We start from the raw sequence: 20085 nt of genomic DNA on the forward strand, positions 1-20085 counted from the left end.
AACTCTTAGTACAGCACACATCGACTATTTTAATTGATTGATGTAATTTTCTGGTGACTGCCCCAAGATAATTAGCTACACAATATAGGCTTTGGTAATTGGTCGAGTTAACTTGTTTTATAGATATATTGACTATAAGCAAATTACATGAGAAGCTAAGTCTAACAGAGATCCTCACTTTGGGTTTAGAATTGTTGATCTGTAGTCTTCTCTTCAGGGGTCAGGTATCAAGGCAACTTCTCCATTAAAGCCACTCCTAGCTTGCAACAATAAAAGCTATCGTTTTTGAATACAAGAATTCTTATTTTATTACGAAGGGGAGTGTCTATTTCATCCAAGAGAAGAGTGGGTTATAAAGGCATGAAACGTCTGCTTCTTCAAAGCCTATGGGAAGCACCGTGTTTATGTTTTTGACTTTGTATTTTTGGGGGAGTATCTACTTTGCTTGTTTAAGAGAAAGAGCCACTTCTCTCAATACCTATGTTCATATAAGTTGGAAATAAATATTTTCAGAGACTCAGTTGAAGAATCAGAATAACTAAGAACACTCTGCTTATGTTTAACCTAAAATATCCTCTGCTTTGGACTTTACCCACAAAGAGGCCAAACCTGCATTTTGTTTTATTTTTTATTTTTTTTTTACTTTTTGACCACACCACGTGGCACGTGGGATCTTAGTTCCCTGACCAGGGGTCGAACCCGTGTGCCCTGCTGTGGAAGCTCTGAGTCTTAACTGCTGGACCACCAGGGAAGTCCCAGCTGCATTTTATTTTTAATGGAGCTGCAGAGGAGCCGTTCTTTCCTTCTGGGAAGGAATACATAACACCAGAAACCATAGTGGGAGGAATGCCCTCCTCCAGGCATGGAAAATGAGCAGCGAGGTTGTAGACCAGGAGCGAAATACATCTGCACTAGCTTCAACTGATTTATAACAATAATTCTAGAAATGGGTTTTCATTTGTTATGTAGTAATCCAACTATGAATTTTATAAATTATTCAGGCATAGAATAATGAGAATAGTATAGATTCACAATTTTCAAAAGAATTAAAAAACGTTTTTTTAAAAGTCATGGAACCTTTTCTTTGAATGAAAGTATGGCCTGCAGTTCAAGGTGAAACCAGTAAGTGTGGACTTGCCCAGCTCACCCAGGCTTTCTACATCCTCCTTAGTCTCTTCTCCCCGCATAGAACTCTGCCTGCTGTTGGGCACAGAGCAGGTACCCAAGTTCATGAAGCTCTCATGGGTGGATTGCTTGTTCAAGGTTTCAGGAGGAGAACCACTGACAATAGCATTTTAAGGCAGGGATGATTCACAACCTTACTGTGAAAGAAATAGTATCTCCTGAGAACTTTTGGGGTGAATACTGCAATAGATAGAAACACTGGCAGTCTTTCTTCCTTTGATTACACACGTGTGTGTTTGCGAGAGAGGCTGATGCTGGTAACCTTAGTAAGAATTACTCATTTTCTGTCGAAAGGAGAAGAGAACCTTAATGGTTCTTCATTCTTTAAAGGAAGGCCACCCTCTATTTCCTTTGCTCTCTTTGGGTTTGTGTCATTTTTTCCAGTTGAATTAACTGGGCACAGTCTGTTTCTTGAATGAACAAATAAAAATATCTTCTTGATTGGAGATGATATAATTGACTATAATAACTCATGAAATGTTTGGGAAGTTAAAGTTAAGCTGCCGGCTTAAAGTTGCTTTGTTAGTAATAAGATGTTCTCTACAAACCAAATTTAAAAAGATATTTTGGGGACAATTTGAGAAATTGTTAAATCAAAGTGGTGTGTATATGAAATATCATTGTAATATGTTTTCTAATATGACCTCAAAGTTTCTTCTAAGAAAAATTTTCTATAGTTCTCTAAAATAGAGCCAGATGATCCTGAATCCCACGTTTTTCAGGGAATTTTGAGTGAAACAATCTTTGCTTTCTGTCATTATGTAGCTTTATTCCCCAGAACAACACAGAAATGTTAAACAATGAATATTTGAGATGGCACCAATCATTGAGCCTTATAAGTTATTGGTCTTGTTCTCAAAAGCATTTCTGTGCTTTATGTGCTGGTTTCAAATGCTGAAAATGTCCATGTGGACTTTTACATTATTCTGTACCCTAGGACCTCCTGCTCAACGACTGAGATAAGAAAAGAATGCTCTTGAGAGCATTAGGGTGCTGTCCAAAATCTCATATATGCCTGATAAAGTTAGTGGAATGTCAGGGTCTCTGCTGTGATTAAAAGATCTAAATGTGACTTGTCAAGTAGCTCAAATATTAGCTCTAATCCCCATTCAAGCAGAGCTCTAAGTTTAGGCTTTGTAGACCCAAAGCTGTATATATAGAATATCCCTTGTTACATTGCAAATTTTCCAAATGAATACAAGAAAATGGAGCAGGAATACACAAGTTCAGAGCGGGTATCTCTGGAGTTCGGGCTTATGGGTGATTTTTGTTTCCTTTCATTAACTTTTTTTCTTTTGCATTTTAAAGTTTAAAACAATGCAAATATGTATTTTTTTAATATCAAAATCTTCATTTTCTAAAAAGTGGAATAGATGCTGTAGTTATTGGCAGAGCCAACCTTGGAGTAAGGACATGGTGAACAAGGGTCCTGAAGACACCTTGTTCCTTCCAACACTCAATAATAGGCACTGTGTCAGACGTGCCTGTCAACTTCGGGTTTAAAAATATGCTTATGGTAGGGTTGGGGAATCACGAGTCTGCTCCTGCAAGAAGGACCAAACAACTAGAAATGAAGTGACTCTAGACCAATAGGGAAGAGAAGGGGAAATCTTCTTGTATAACCTGCATTTAGCATGTGCATCCCATCCTTCCACCCCTCCCAGCATCGGGCGGTGGGTGGGAGGTGGGTGGGAGGTCTCTGTCAGCCTCTTCTACTTTAATGTTCCTTTGTCTTTAAACCACTCATGCTGATATTTACGAATTAGCATTTTAGGCGGAATACACATTTTTGTCAGTGAGAGGTACAGAAGGGGAGTCTTTCTAGGTGCAGGAAGTTGACACAAATGAACCTGCAGTCATGGGAGTTTCTAGGGAGTGTGATGGAGCTTTAGGGAGGGCAGACATAGGTAAAGTATGTGATTTTGGTTTCCGGGAGAAGCAGAATAGGGAATGGTAAAGCTGAGAAGGGACCTCTGTGTTTCGTGTTTGCCTGTCCTCTTTATATCCTCTTCTGTGGCAGCTTCTTTCCCTGGCCTCGCATGCCTGGCCTCCTGCCGCCCTCTGGCTGGTCAAAGACCTACAGTAACACACCATCAAATTGCTCTCTTCCCCTTTCTTTTCTTTCTCCCCGTGCTTCCCTTCATTCTCATCAAATGTACATAGAGTTTACAGCACATCAATAATCAAAGCACAGAAAAGTTGGAGAGTCATGAACTTTACCTCCTTCATGCAGCTAATCATTTGGAATGTAGTCTCTTGAACCGTGTCAGGATGAGAGTTGGCCAACACAACTGGCAAAGTTAGGCTGCAGCCAACCAACCGCTAATGCACGTGTGCATGTCACAGCAGGGTCACTCCTGGCTGGCTGAGAGCATTTGGTGAAGAGCCAAGTAGCTTCAGAAAGGACTCAGAGGCATGACCAGGTGCACTGCATGGGGTCCAAGAACCCTGGGAAAGAGGGGCTAAACTCATCTGCAGTTTTGGTTTAGACATGGCAGACCTGACTGATGGACAGAAGGCTTCCAAAAGGACCTGGATTAGAGGGAGAGCCCTGGGTGCCTGGCAAAAGCTAAGATGAGGGAAGTCTGGCAGCATGGGAGGAAGCAGGGCTGTGGGTGCAGAGGTTCCTGACCCAGGTCCTCCCTGTTCTCTACCCCTCCCTGCACAATCACTCTTCTAGGGTGTCTGTGGGTTCTGGAGGGAGAGAAATACGGTCAAAGGAAAGCATATGTCACTGTGGAGAGTCCTCATAGAAGTACTGATCAGAAACAGGTGTGTGTGTGTGTGTGTGTGTGTGAGTGTGTGTGTGTGTGTGTGTGTGTGTTGGGGGGCGTGTCTAGAGGAGGTTGGGGGTAGTGCAGGCAGCCTCTGATGAGCAGTGGGGTGGCAGCTGTCCGCAGAGCAGAGGATGCCAGCCAGAGCTGCATCTTTCAGGGCAGTCGTCTTCATCTGTAAAATGGGAATAAAGACAGCACCAACTTCACAGAGTTGTGAACACTAAATGATTAATGCGTGTACAGCATTTAGCATATGCCAGCACGAACAAAGTGATAAACAGGGTTTAATAAATGTTGGCTATTGTTATTTTCATCATTGTTGCTTTTGTGAGATCCCTTCTCTCTGCTTATCTTCTACTTATTTTCAAGCGGTTGCATAGTTTGATTTTATGTGATGCAATAAAATGGATTTTGGCAGTGTTTTTGTTTTTAATCGGAGAAATTACTTCTCGGGATGTAATAGAAAAAGGTTAGATTACACCTTAAGTAGATTGAACTTGAGCAAAGTTTTAAAAATGATTGTGGCATCTCCAAGTTGAATTTTTACTGAATAAAAAAATTAGGCACGAATGTCATTTTTTTTCTCTAAGAAGATCGTGGGAATAACTAATAACACTTGGTAGAGGTTAATGTAGTATTTAAGGTAGTAATTTTAACAGTTTTGAACTCATTTTTAAAGACATAATTGGAATAATTTTCAATAGACATCAGTCTTTATTAGGAAATTACAATGATTAAATTAACTGCAGGCAGCTTCTCTTATTGTTATTTGAAGACAATAGGAGTCTGTTGAGGTTGGTGGGGCACAAAATGAATGATACATGTTCTATTAAAGACTTCACCGCTGAAACATTTTTCATCACTCTTTCTGTCTGGCTACAATTTATGTATTCAAGGCATAGTCTTCAAATGCAGCTTTCTTTACTGTGTTTGGCCTAGAAAATGAATTCAAATGGAGAAGAATAATGCTTTTCCTAGGGCTAAGATATAGATTTTCCTTTTGAGGGGCTATAGATTTTTCTTTCCTCAAAAGAAAATGATGTTACACTTGCAGAACTCTGTCAAAGTTGAAAAGAGAATTTTGTTCCTTTTGTTCCTGCTTTGGGTATTTTCAGGATTCTGCTTCTGCTTCCTTATGAAACTGTGCACTGGACCAGGACAAGACTATCACTCTCATTATTCAGGCATTTGAAATTACTCTTTTCCTTTGAAATGAGATATTCAAATCATTGAGTGTTAGAGAAATTGTGCATGGGTGTTAGAGTCAACAGATCTTGATCTGTCCTCTCAGCATGAGGCTTTCTGCAGGTGGTAAAGTGGTTTTAATCAGTGGAAAATAGCACCCAATTTCTTCAAGATCTTCCCAAGCTCGAAATGATTTAGATAGTAATCTGAGTCTGAATACCACCCAGATAAGCATCTGCAGTCACATTTACCTGGACGTGGGTGGCATTGCTTTTTAAATTTCAGTATCACTATAAAAGTTGTCTGGCTTTTTACCCCTGTCAGTTCTCTTGACTTAGAGGATGGGAAAACTTCTTTGCACTCTTTCTGGCTGGAATGTCTAGTTAGAGATTGATTCTGCTGGCTGTGATCAAGTTACATACACTGACACCCCAAATTTTCTTGATTTGGCCCTCAACTAAACAATACCAGGACTGTGAGGTCCAACAGTAAAAAGAAAAATTTTAAAACGGATTTAATATACTGTGAAGTTCTTGTACAAATGCTAATTACTACAACGTGAAACAATGCTGTTTTCACTGTTTTGGGAAGTAGAAATCTTGTTCCGGGGAGAAAGAAAGAGCTGGTTTATTACTAGGTACACTAAGTGCAAAGACAAACATGAACAGAAGTCAATGACTTGGCGTCCAATACAGCTAACATTCATCTACTTTTACATTGCTTCTGGTGAACTATTATAATTTCAAATCATTATAGTTGGAAAATATTTAGATAAAACATAATGTCACATTACTTTTCAATTTAAAGTAACAAAACTGGAACTTTAAGCCACACAGTGTGAACAATGTGGAGTGCAGGTTGTAGGAGAGAAAAAAAGATGTCTAGATGTATTTGACATGAACATAGAGGGCTTTTTACTGCAGTATGATATTTACAGTATCTTTATACTTAAATTTTGGCCACAGAAGTAGTCTTACTGGTTATATACACTTGGATAGATTTCCATCCAAAAAGAAAAGATGATTAAAAATACCTACCTTGGGACTTCCCTGGCGGTCCAGTGGTTAAGACTTCGCCTTCCAATGCAGAGGTTGCGGGTTCAATCCCTGGTCAGGGAGCTAAGATCTCACATGCCTTGTGGCCAAAAAACCAAAACATAAAACAGAAGCAATATTGTAACAAATTCAGTAAAGACTTTAAAAATGGTCCACATCAAAAAACCCTTAAAAAAAAACCCTACCTCACTCAGCCATAAAAACGAATGAAATAATGCCATTTACAGCAATGTGGATGGACCTAGAGATTATCATACTAAGCGAAGTCAGATAGAGAAAGATAAATATCATATGATAATGCTTATATGTGGAATATAAAAAAAAGATACATATGAACTTACTTACAAACCAGAAATAGTCTCACAGACATAGAAAGCAAACTTATGTTTACCAAAGGGGAAGGGGGGAGGAATTAATTAGGAGCTTCGGATTAAAATGTGCACATTACCATATATAAAATAGATAACCAACAAGGACCTAGTGTATAGCACAGGGAACTCTGCTCAATATTCTATAATAACCTATGTGGGAAGAGAATCTAAAAAAGAATAGATATTTATATAGGTATAACTGAATCACTTTGCTGTACACCTGAAACTAACACAACATTGTAAATCAACTATACTTCAATAAAAAACCATAATATGTATCTATACTATAACTGAATCTCTTTGCTGTACGCCTGAAACGTTGTAAATTAATTATACTTCAATAAAAAATAAAAATTAAAAAAAAAGGAAAAGTGGAAATGTATTTTGAGGAATGTTCAAGAGATTAGAATATTATTTTCATTTTATCTTTTAGAAAACGTTCAATTCTGGGGGAATCTCAGTTTAGTGATTTCCTGCTAGCTTACTACCCAAGTTTTCCTATTTTCTATGAGATACAACTTTCTGTCTCACTCTCCAGGAGAGACACTGGGTAATTATTATGATGAGCAAGTTACTATTTTGCTGCCTCTTCTTGGGGTTGATGTGGTAGGACTCTGACTTCTTCCCAGGCAGTTGAGTCCTGGCAGAATTCTGATGACCTCTTTCTTGTCTTTTTCTTGTACAGATCAGAAGCAACAGAACTGGAACAAGGAAGTTCATAGCTTTTTGGTATGTAATTGAGAACTCTTCAAAACGAATTCTTTCTTTTGGTGATATTCATGACCTGAACGGCCCATACTCCACTTTGTTATTCTAATCTGTGAACCAAATTATAATAGCCTAGGTATATTTACCCCTAGGCTAGGATTAATGCAGAGAGAAGCTAATGGTATTCATAAATAACCAACTGTATTTGATCCTCTGGATTTCCCTTGAAAACGGATTCTTGACGGCAATTACATTTCAGTAGGAGAGTTGTTTAGTAAAGCAATTTATTTACGGAATTATCTTGTTTGAGCCCCTTAGTTGTCAGGGACATACCAAACTGTCCAAGTACCATAGAACTATAATTATGTGAAGAATCTATTTTATAAGCAACTATGGGTTTAGATGCCCATATGTAAATTGAAAGTTCTAGAAATGAGGCATTTACTAATATAAATTTACTAAAGACTATAATGAAATATTTATATTTAGTAATTATTATATCAATATAAAAGTAAAATAATCTTAAGATGTTCTCATCTTTAAAGTTCATCCCTAATGATCTAGGTAAGACTGGAGTTCTACAAATATATATCTAATTTTTCTCATTATTCCTTTAATTTCCTGTTTATAAAATGATTCAAAAAGAATGTCTTAGTTCCTCACTGGGACACCCATCTCTGGTTTAGTTTAACTCTGCTTATAACTTGCCAGAGAATACAAGAGAAGCATTCTTTTCACAGCTATCTATCAAGAATACCTTCTTTTGTGACTCCATGGATATAATGAAATAGTAGTAATTTTTCAGAAAATATTAGTATATTAATTCAAGAGCTATTATTTTTCTATGAAGCAAAGAAACAATAGTAATAATAATCACTTTTCTCCCCAGTATGTACTTTCTACCACTTCCAATTACCTTGCAACTGCCTTTGAAACATTGTTACTCATGACCCATTAGTCACCATCATTTTTAAAAAAAAATATCTTTATAGAAGTATAATTGCTTTACAATGGTGTGTTAGTTTCTGCTTTATAACTAAGTGAATCAGCTATACATATACATATATCCCCATATCTCCTCCATCTTGCGTCTCCCTCCCACCCTCCCTATCCCACCCCTCTAGGTGGTCACAAAGCACCGAGCTGATCTCCCTGTGCTACGTGGCTGCTTCCCACTAGCTAGCTATTTTACATTTGGTAGTGTATATATGTCCATGCCACTCTCTCACTTCGTCCCAGCTTACCCTTCCACCTCCCCGTGTCCTCAAGTCCATTCTCTACGTCTGAGTCTTTATTCCTGTCCTGTCCCTAGGTTCATCAGAATCTTTTTTTTTTTTTTTTTAGATTCCATATATATGTGTTAGCATATGGTATTTGTTTTTCTCCTTCTGACTTACTTTGCTCTGTATAACAGACTCTAGGTCCATCCACCTCACTACAAATAACTCAATTTCGTTTCTTTTTATGGCTGACTAATATTCCACTGTATATTTGTGCCAAATCTTCTTTATCCATTTATCTGTCGATGGACACTTAGGTTGCTTCCATGTCCTGGCTATTGTAAATAGAGCTGTAATGAACATTGTGGTACATGACTCTTTTTGAATTATGGTTTTCTCAAGGTATATGCCCAGTAGTGGGATTGCTGGGTCGTATGGTAGTTCTATTTTTAGTTTTTGAAGGAACCTCCATACGGTTCTCCATAGTGGCTGTATCAATTTACATTCCCACAAACAATGCAAGAGGGTTCCCTTTTCTCCACACCCTCTATAGTATTTATTGTTTGTAGATGTTTTGATGAAGGCCATTCTGACTGGTGTGCAGTGATGATACCTCATTCTAGTTTTGATTTGCATTTCTCTAACGATTAGTGATGCTGAGCATCCTGTCATGTGTTTGTTGGCAATCTGTATATCTTCTTTGGAGAAATGTCTGTTTAGGTCTTCTACCCATTTTTTGACTGGGTTTTTTTTTTTTTTTTTTTTTTTTGATATTGAGCTGCATGAGCTGCTTGTAAACTTTGGAGATGAATCCATTGTCAGTCGCTTCATTTGCAAATATTTTCTCCCATTCTGAGGGTTGTCTTTTTGTCTTGTTATGGTTTCCCTTGCTGTGCAAAAGCTTTTAAGTTTCATTAGGTCCCATTTGTTTATTTTTGTTTTTATCTCCATTACTCTAGGAGGTGGGTCAAAAAGGATCTTGCTGTGATTTATGTCAAAGAGTGTTCTTCCTATGTTTTCCTCTAAGAGTTTTATAGTGTCTGGCCTTACATTTAGGTCTTTAATCCATTTTGAGTTTATTTTTGTGTATGGTGTTAGGGAGTGTTCTAATTTCACTCTTTTACATGCAGCTGCCCAGTTTTCCCAGCACCACTTATTGAAGAGGCTCTCTTTTCTCCATTGTATATTCTTGCCTCCTTTATCAAAAATAAGGTGACCATATGTGTGTGGGTTATCTCTGGGCTTTCTATCCTGTTCCATTGATCTACATTTCTGTTTTTGTGCCAGTACCATATTGTCTTGATTAGTGTAGCTTTGTAGTATAGTCTGAAGTCCAAGAGCCTGATTCCTCCAGCTCCGTTTTTCTTTCTCAAGATTGCTTTGGCTATTCGGGGTCTTTTGTGTTTCCATACAAATTGAGCAATCTTTTGTTCTAGTTCTGTGAAAAATGCCTTTGGTCGTTTGATAGGGATTGCATTGAATCTGTAGATTGCTTTGGGTAGTAGAGTCGTTTTCACAATGTTGATTCCTCCAATCCAAGAACGTGGTATATCTCTCCATCTGTTTGTATCATCTTTAATTTCTTTCATCAGTGTCTTATAGTTTTCTGCATACCGAAAACTTTTGTCTTTTGTCTCCTTAGGTAAGTTTATTCCTAGGTATTTTATTTTTTTTGTTGCAAGGGTAAATGGGAGTGTTTCGTTAATTTCTCTTTGAGATTTTTCATCATTAGTGTATAGGAATGCAAAAGACTTCTGTGCATTAATTTTGTATCCTGCTACTTTACCAGATTCATTGATTACCTCTAGTAGCTTTCTGGTAGCATCTTTAGGATTCTCTATGTATAGTATCATGTCATCTGCAAACAGTGACAGCTTTACTTCTTTTCTGATTTGGATTCCTCTTATCTGTTTTTCTTCTCTGATTGCTGTGGCTAAAACTTCCAAAACAATGTTAAGTAATAGTGGTGAGAGTGGGCTACCTTGTCTTTTCCTGATCTTAGTCAAAATGGTTTCAGTTTTTCACCATTGAGGACGATGTTGGCTGTGGGTTTGTCATATATGGCCTTTATTATGTTGAGAAAAGTTCCCTCTATGCCTACTTTCTGGAGGTTTTTTTTATCATAAATGGGTGTTGAATTTTGTTGAAAGCTTTTTCTGCATCTATTGAGATGATAATATGGTTTTTCTCCTTCAATTTGTTAATATGGTGTATCACATTGACTGATTTGCATATACTGAAGAATCCTTGCATTCCTGGGGTAAACCCCCTTGATCATGGTGTATGATCCTTTTAATGTGCCTTTGGATTCTGTTTGCTAGTATTTTGTTGAAGACTTTTGCATCTATGTTCATCAGTGATATTAGCCTGTAGTTTTCTTTTTTTGTGACATCTTTGTCTGGTTTTGGTATCAGAGTGATGGTGACCTCGTAGAATGAGTTTGGGAGTGTCCCTCCTCTGCTGTATTTTGGAAGAGTTTGAGAAGGATAAGTGTTAGCTGTTCTTTAAATGTTTGATAGAATTTGCCTGTGAAGCCATCTGGTCTTGGCCTTTTGTTTGCTGGAAGATTTTTAATCACAGTCTCAATTTCAGTGCTTGTGATTGGTCTGTTTATATTTTCTATTTCTTCCTGGTTCAGTCTCAGCAGGTTGAGCTTTTCTAAGAATTTGTCCATTTCTTCCAGGTTGTCCATTTTATTGGCACATAGCTGATTGTAGTAATCTCTTATGATCCTTTGTATTTCTGCAGTGTCACTTATTACTTCTCCTTTTTCGTTTCGAATTCTATTGATTTGAGTCTTCACCATTTTTTTCTTGATGAGTCTGGCTAATGGTTTATCAATTTTGTTTATCTTCTCAAAGAACATGCTTTTAGTTTTATTGATCTTTGCTATCGTTTCCTTCATCTCTTTTTCATTTATTTCTGACCTGATCTTTATGATTTCTTTCCTTCTGCTAACTTTGGGGTTTCCCTCCTCCACCTCCCACAGTCTCCGCCCGCAAAGGGGCTTCTAGTGTGTGGAAACCTTTCCTCCTTCACAGCTCCCTCCCAGAGGTGCATGTCCTGTCCCTATTCTTTTGTCTCTGTTTTTTCTTTTTTCTTTTGCCCTACCCAGGTACGTGGGTAGTTTCTTGCCTTTTGGGAAGTCTGAAGTCTTCTGCCAGCTTTCAGTAGGTGTCTGTAGGAGTTGTTCCACATGTAGATGTATTTCTGATGTATTTGTGGGGAGGAAGGTGATCTCCACGTCTTACTCCTCCGCCATCTTTCAGGTCTCTCCCTGAGAAGGTATTTTGGACCTCATGATTGATTGTGTGTTTGATTGGATATTGAATTTTATGTAGAAAATTTATTTTCATTTAGAACTTTCAAGGTACTGCTCCAACATCTTTGACATTCCATGTTGCATATGAGAAATCTGATGTCATTCTTATTCTTGTTTCTTTGTAGATAATACCTTTTTAATCCTCTCTGCATACCTTCGAAATTCTGAAATTTCACAAGACATATTCAAGTGTACATCTTTTAAAATATGTCTGATTCAGCATTTTGTGGCATAAGAAGATTATTTTTTTCCCTCTCTCTCTGAGCTCTGATTCCCACTATTTTGGTTTCATTCTCTATTCTCTCCACCAGGTAACCAAGATGGCCACTGCTAGCGCCGGGTTTGCATTGCACTTATGACTAAAATCCCAGAAAAAAGGACTAGTCTTTTTCCTAATTCTCTAGGCAGAATTTCCTGATTAGCCTGAGTAGGTTCATGTACTCCTTTCTGAATTGGTCATTGTGTCGAAAAGGATAAGTACTTTAATTCATCTATTTCTTATCACCTCTACTGCTTCTACTCTGGCTCAAGACATTCTCACATCTTCTCGGGATGACTGTGGGAGCCTCTTAACTGGTTTCTCAATTTATATCCTTGCTCCCGTCAGTCTCTTTGCTAGAGCCAGAGCTGTTAATGTGTTTGTCAGATCAAAACCCTACGAAGCTTGCCCGGAAAGATTCAAGGGAAGCTAGAGTCTTCAACCATTGCCTAAGAGACCACCAAGATCTAAGAGAGGATACAAGAGAGAGGAAGGATGTAGCTTATGGAGGGCCACATTGACAAATTTGCAGCACGTCATATAGTTAATGAGACACCTTTGAAGCGTTTTTAATTGACAAGTAAAGTGATCAGATCGTAGAAAGATTTATCTGGTAGCAGTATTAAAGATGAAATGGAGACATACAAACCAAGATAAGGGAGATCCACTAAAGTGGTCTAGGCCAAGTGATGATGGGCTGAACTACACTTTGGAGCAGTGAGAGTGAAAAAGAGGTAGATTTATATCAGTGATGTTAATAAAAGAGAATCAGTTGCTCTTTGTTAGTCTACATGACCTTAGTTCAGACCTGGCTCTCTCACCTACTAGCTGTATGACCTTAAATAATTTACATAATTCTCAATTCAAATCTCTCCTTGACTTTAAAATAAAAATAATATTAATTCCTAACTCAAAAAAAAAGAAGACCACCAAGATCTGCATGATCTGACTTCCCATGACCCCTCTGACCTCATCTGCTGCCACTCTCCTTCCGTTGCTCCCTCAGCCTCAGCCATGCTGGCCTCCATGTTACGCCTCACACATGCCAGACACGTTCCCAGTCCCACTCTGGAGCCACTGCGTTGGCCGTTCCCCAAAGTGGGCTGCTTCACCCTTGGATAGCCATAGGCTATTTCTTCACCTCTATCAGGTCTTTACCCTAATATTGGCTATTTAGTGAGTCCATTTCTATCCACCCATTTAAAAATCACAACCCTCTATAATGCTCTCCCCTATTTTATTTTTCCCCATTCATCTCAATCTAATATACCATTTATTTTACTTACTTATCTTATTAATTATTTGTCTATCCCCATGAAATGTAGGCCCCATGAGGGCAGGAGGTTTTATCTATTGTGTTCAATACTGTATCTTCAAGCTATAAAACTGTCAGCCAATACATATCTGATGAACGAATGAATGATTGGCAAACCTAAGCCATATACTTGCTCCTGTTTGGGGGAATGTGGGACCATATGATTGACAGTGCCTCAAGGAGGGGAAGAGGCAACTCCTTGAAGTAAAAGGAGCTGGTCAGACAAAAATTAATAAATAACCAATAAAAGATTCTTCTAGTGAGCTTTGAGAAATGGGGGTCTGTATTAAAAGGGCCTAAGATTAATAGGTGGAAGAAAGCAGCAGATCTGAAACCTGACAGTAATTTTCCAATTTGTTTGATTCTGAATTTTGCATGTATACAGTAGTCCGATATGTTATAATTAGTTTTTAAATGTTAAGTAATTTTGCCTGGAAAAAATTATGGGGAAAATAATTTTCTCTGATTTTATGAATAATTTATTTCATTTTCAATTAGATTTTTACTCCCACTGATCAATGTGTGAAAAAATGTTAGACTTTGGCAAAGAATGTTTTATTTCTTTCAAGAGAGCAGGTTGCAAGATGGATAATTGGGTAATCTCTCTATATTAGATTTTTTCTTAACTATTTACCTGCATCCAAATGAAAGTGTTTGATGTTAACAGTTTCAGGCTGAATAATTGGCAGGTTAAGAGTTATAACTCAGAAGTTTTTTTTTGTTGTTGTTTGTTTGGTTTTTTTTTAGAAGTTTTTATTTTGTATCTAGTTTTTCCTACTTTACCAGTCTTGCTTGAGTTCTACTTTATTAATTTTTGTTCAAAGAATTAGCTTTATGTTTTATTAATCTTCTCTATATTTTTCTATTTTATTGATTTCTGCCTTTATTTTTACTATTTCTTCCTTGGGTTTGTTATTTTGCTATTTTTCTAGTTTCATGTGTTAAGCTCTTAACTTATTTGTTTTCATTCCTTCTTTTTTTGATAAATGCATTTAAAGTATAAATTTTCCTTTGAAAAATGCTTTAGCTGTGTTTCCTAAAACTTTTTTGATATGTAGTGTTTTCAATGGTGATAAATTTTAAATATTTCCCATTTGATTTCCTTAATTCATTTTTAAAATTTAAATTTTTATTTTATATTGGGGTATAGTTGATTTACAATGTTGTGTTAGTTTCAGGTGTACAGCAAAGTGGTTCAGTTATACATGTACATATATCCATTCTTTTTTAGATTCTTTTCCCACATAGGTTATTATAAAATATCGAGTGGAGTTCCCTGTGCTATACACAGGCGCTTGTTGATTATCTATCCAATTGTTTTAGTAGTGCAAGATTTAGTTTCCAGACATGTAGACTATTTAAAGCTATGTTTTCATTATTAATTTCTATAATTAATGCATTACAGCCAGAGAACATAATCTGTGTTAAACTGGTTCTGTGAAATTTATCAAGACTTCCTTTGTAATACAGTACTTTTGTCAATTTTTGACAATATACCATGTGTGCTGAAAATGAGAGTTTATTCTGTTTCTCAAGTATAGAGTTCTGTGTATCTAAATTTACTAATTTGTGTCATTTGGGTCATCTACATTTCTGTTTATTTATTGTCTGCTTAAGCTATTGATATCTGAGAGATGTGTGCTATAATCTTCAACTATAATTGTCAAGTTATATATTTCTCTTTCCAGTTCTATGAGTTGTGGTTGCTTGAGGCAATATATTTATATGTCTATGAAGGTTATATTTTCTGAATTTATTTTTTGTTATAAATATATATGTATATTTACCATGAATTTTATATTTTCAGATATTAAAATTGTCATCACAGCTTTCTTTTTGTTCATGTTTGTCTGGATATTTGTTTCCATCTTTTAAATTTTAACATTTCATATCCTTTTGTTTTCTGTTTTTCTTCTTTTAGATAACATATTGCTAAATCTTACTTTTTAAAATAAATTTTATTTTGAAATATAATGTATATTATGTTAAATATAATATTCCTAGAGAAGAGTGCACAAAACTAATTTGAATAGCTTGATGCTTTATCACAAAGCAAAAATTCTTGTAACTACTACTTGAGTCAAGAAATTGGATACTGTTGGGATACCCCGAATCCCCTCTTGGCCTCTTCTAATAAATAATCCCTGCCTTCCCTTAAAGGTAACCACTCTCCTGCCATTTGTGGTAATTACTGCCTTGCATTCCTGTATAATTTAATGACCTAGGTGTACTTTGCTAAACACTGAGGTCTAGTTTTGCCAGTTTTATTATTTTATATAAACAGAATTATACAGTGTATATTCTTTGGTGTCTGGTTTCTTTCTCTCAATATTATATGACTGTGAGATAAGGAGTTTCCCCTTTTTTATTGCTAAGTAGTATTCCATTGTATGACTAATCCACAATTTATTTATCCACTTTCCTGTTTATGGACATTTGGATTATTTTTTAACATTCTCTCTATTATTAATAAAGCTGCTAGAAACATATTATACATGTTTTCAGTGTACATGTGCGTGCATATCTGATGCATGTACACTTACGAGTAAAATTTATGGGTCATAGGCTATGCATGTGGTCAGCTTTAGCAGATTTTGCCAAACAGTTTTCCAAAATGGTTGTCCTAATTTATGCTCTCTACAGCAGTGTTTGAGTGTTTTCTTTGACTCTACAATGTACTTGTTATTGTCAGTCTTCTAAAATATCATGATTTTGGCCAGTGTTTAATGATGTTTCTTTACAGTTTTACCTTGCATTTCATTGAATGGTAATGAGGTTAAGCACCTTTTCATACATATATTGGCTAATTGATATCCTCCTTTGTGAAATGGCTCTTAAGTCTTTTCTCATTTTTCTCTTGGGTTTTTCTGTCTGTTTCTGACTGATTTATAGAAATTCTTTATGCATTCTGGTATATAGCCTTGTATAGGTTATATGTACTGCACATATCTTTTCTCATTCATTTACTTGCTTTTACAATCCCTACTGTTGTCTTTTGGTAAACGGAAATTCTTAATTTTAGTGGGTTCCAATTTATCAAGTTTTTCCTTTATGATTAGAACCAATGGGGAAATGACAGTATTTTCAATAAATGATACTGAGACAATTGGTTATTAATTTTAAAAATGGAAATTAACCCTTATTTGAAACCAGAATCAAAGGTCAATTGCAAGTAGATTATAGATCTAAAATGAAAGGCAAAACAACAGAAGTTCTAGAAGAAAAGGTAAGATAATATCCTTATGGCCATAGGATAATAAAATTAACAGCAAAGAAAAAGCACTAACCATAGTCATCTTTACAGTCTTTTTTTAAAAATTTACTAATTATTTTATTTTTTGGCTGTGTTGGGTCTTCGTTGCTGTGCGCAGGCTTTCTCTAGTTGTGGCGAGCGGGGGCTACTCTTTGTTGTGGTGCGTGGGCTTCTCATTGTGGTGTCTTCTCTTGTTGCAGAGCACGGGCTCTAGGAGTGTGGACTTCAGTAGTTGTGGCACGTAGGCTCAGTAGTTGTGGTTTGTGGGCTGTAGAGCTCAGGCTCAGTAGTTGTGGCGCACGGGCTTAGTTGCTCCACGGCCTGTGGGATCTTCCCGGACCAGGGCTCGAACCCGTGTGCCCTGCACTGACAGGCAGATTCCTAACCACTGCGCCACCAGGGAAGCCCCATCTTTGCAATCTTGAGTCCTCTAATTAATGAATATGACATATCCTTCCATTTGTTTAGATCTTCTTTAATTTCTTTCAATAATGTTTTATAGATTTCTTCATAGAAGTATTACATGTCTTTTATTAGAGTCATTCTAATGTATTTGGAATTTAATGATGTTGTTATATTTGTATCTTCTTATAAATTTTATTTTCATGCTATCTGTTGCTGGCGTGTAGAAAAGTTATTGATTTTTACGTATTGGGCAGGTATCTAGCAACCCTTCTATATCCACTTTTTAGTTTAAATAATTCACATGTAGATTCTTTTCCATATGTAAAATCATATCATCTGAAAATATTGACAAACTTAATTTCTTATTTTTTAATTATTGTAATTCTTACTATTTTTTAATGAGCTCTTCTGATACAATGTTCAGCATCTTTGGTTTATTCCTAATATCCAAGAAAAGGTTTCAACATATTACCACCAAATATGTGATGGAAGAAAGAAGGACCACCTTACTTACTGAAAATGGTAGGGTGAGGACCTCTTTGTTTTGCCCAGGACAGAATTTGAGAAGAGCTTGGCTTGGCAGTTCTTCTCTGATTCATGTGGTTTTAGCTGGAGTGGTTGGGACAGAAGGATCCGCTTCCAAGATCACATTTTCATCCACACATCTGTGTTCCTTAGCTCCTCCTTCTCCTAGCACTTTGTTCTCCTGGGACTCTCCACATGGCTTGGCTTTTCCTGGCCCAGCAGTCTCAGAGTAACTGGACTTTGTAAATGTAATCTGGCTTCCCTGAGAACAAGTGTTTCTCTTTCAGATTTAAAATTCTACGAGTTGGAGTCCGTGAGTTCATACACATTGAAATTAAACTTATCTATTTAATTTAAAATACCTTTCTCCTCTAAACATTTGACATGGCCAAATTTCTGTAAAATGGTGTCAGGAAAAAATAAATAATTCCTTGTTTTCTTGTGATGACAGACTTTTGAGGTTAAAGTCATCTAGGGCAGTGGGAGGGTGGCAGGTGCAGATGTAAGCTGAATGTGAGAAGATGGGTATAAAACAGTGTGTAGGTGAGGTGTGGGTGAGAAAGTACAAAATGAAGAGAGCAGGCAGGTCACCGGAAGCTGGGCGGACCACAGGAAACTGGCTGGAAAAAAAGTCTTTGGCTTTACTTACTTAAAAGCAAGAATAAAACAACCCAAAGACAAATGGAAAATCTCATACGCAAAGTCTATAAAGAGATGGAAACAAAAAAATAAGCACACACGAGTTCAGAGAAAGGTGAACTCAAGTGGCTGGCCAATTACATTCTACTCTAATTTTTGTGTAACTTCTCAAGACTTTATGCAGTATGATAATCTAATTTAAAAACAGTAAAGAGCAAAAATTTCCTTTAGAAATAAACACAAAATAGTCTTTTGTAAAGCTTAGATTTCCAGCTTTATGATTCTAGTAGTTTTAAAAAATGCTCTATTGAAATCAAAAGCAGGAGTGAGAATGAGCTTTCAGAATGATCTTTCAGTCTTTGGTCTCAAGCTAAACAGTGTACTTACATGTTTGTCCACTAGGTGTCTCTTTGCATACATGTTATAATTCCAGAGAAAGCTAATCTATTTCTGAAGGCAATAGTTTACATGGATTGTGTCAACAAATGTCTCAGTTTTGGGGTATTTAAGAATGGCTTTAATTTAACAGGTCTTCTTTAATAAATAGATGTATCTTGGCTAGAGCTCTCATTCTTGCTTTAAAAAATTTTGAGACATTAACCAGGAATTGTCAGCAGACACAGAATTCAGGTACTTGCATCCGGGTTGTCGGCAACCTGATACAGGTAGCCTGCCCACTTAGGATTGCGACCAGGAAGTTAGCCCTACATTATTTATGAATGAAGCCTTGGCAAGGGTGCTCAATTCCAAAACAAGCTGCATTTGGCTCTCCAATGTCTCTTTCCAGAAACTATATTCCTTGTGGATCAGATCCTTCAAAATCACCCAGTGGCAGCTGATCTGTGGTCCCATATGTAGCCCTTTGAGTAAAAGATATCAACTGTGGTAAGTCACATAAGGCTTCTCTGAATTGTTCAAATTTGGTAAATTGTTTACCTTCTCTAACTTGTCCTAAAGTACGGGCAGGGTCAATATAAATCAACAGATATTTATTAGGTGCCTACTGTATGCCTGGTCTGCAGTGTCTACAAGAATTATGGGACTCAATTCATTCTGTAAGAATGTGATGAGATTTACTGTTTGCAGAAAAATTAAGCGTGCTGCTAGGGAGAAGTTGAAAAGGCAAACATTATTATAAGAGGCAACACTGTTAGTGTCCAAAGGACCCTGAGCTTGGGGTCTGAAGGCTTGAATTCTGACTTTATGACTTGCTAGCTGTGTAAAGTAGCTAGTCTATCTGCTCTGTATGTCAGTTTCTTTACTTGTAAAAGTATAGGTAATATTACTTTACAGAGTTGGGACTTCCCTGGCGGTCCAGTGGTTAAGACTCCACGCTTCCAATGCAGGGGGCGAGGGTTCGCTCCCTGGTTGGGGAACTAAGATCCCACATGCCGCATGGTGTGGCCAAAAAAAAAAAAGAAAAAGAAAAAAGAAAAAAATTACAGAGTTGATGTGAAGACTACAAATAATTTGCGATAATTCTGCCGAGTATCATTGTAAGAGCTTGCAAGAGAAGTCGCCCTCTTCTTGGTAAAGGCAGCCTTTCCTATTATGATGCACAGCAGGTTAGCTCCTAATGGTCACTACTTCTCCTGTCGGACAGGGCCTTGGGCACTAATTTTGCAAAATCATAAGGCCCATCAAAGTGATATTTCCCAAGAAAGAGCTAGCCAGAAAAAAGGGGAATTTTTGCTCCATCTCCAGAGCAATGGGTGCAAACAACAGGCAGCTTTGTAATAGTTCTTCTTTTTCTGGCTTCCTTCTAGCCTGCAATGGTCCTGTAGCAGAGGCCACTGCTGCCCGGGGTACACCTATTCCTTTTGGTGAAAAGAGGGTTCAATGGAAGGTTGTTTGGCAAAGCTGAAT

The 20085-nt window shown here is 37.1% G+C and overlaps 1 protein-coding gene across 1 annotated transcript in view; it reads left to right on the plus strand.

Annotated features, from left to right (window-relative positions):
- Positions 1 to 20085, plus strand: part of IPCEF1 (interaction protein for cytohesin exchange factors 1) — a 164849-nt gene that overhangs the window by 38485 nt on the left and 106279 nt on the right. Inside the window, exon 2 of the mRNA XM_036872212.1 lies at positions 7259 to 7302. Coding sequence (XP_036728107.1) covers positions 7259 to 7302 — 44 coding nt within the window. The remainder of the gene's footprint in view (positions 1 to 7258; positions 7303 to 20085) is intronic.

This window comes from Balaenoptera musculus, chromosome 12, assembly GCF_009873245.2.
Source record: "Balaenoptera musculus isolate JJ_BM4_2016_0621 chromosome 12, mBalMus1.pri.v3, whole genome shotgun sequence".
Classification (NCBI taxonomy): Eukaryota; Metazoa; Chordata; class Mammalia; order Artiodactyla; family Balaenopteridae; genus Balaenoptera; species Balaenoptera musculus.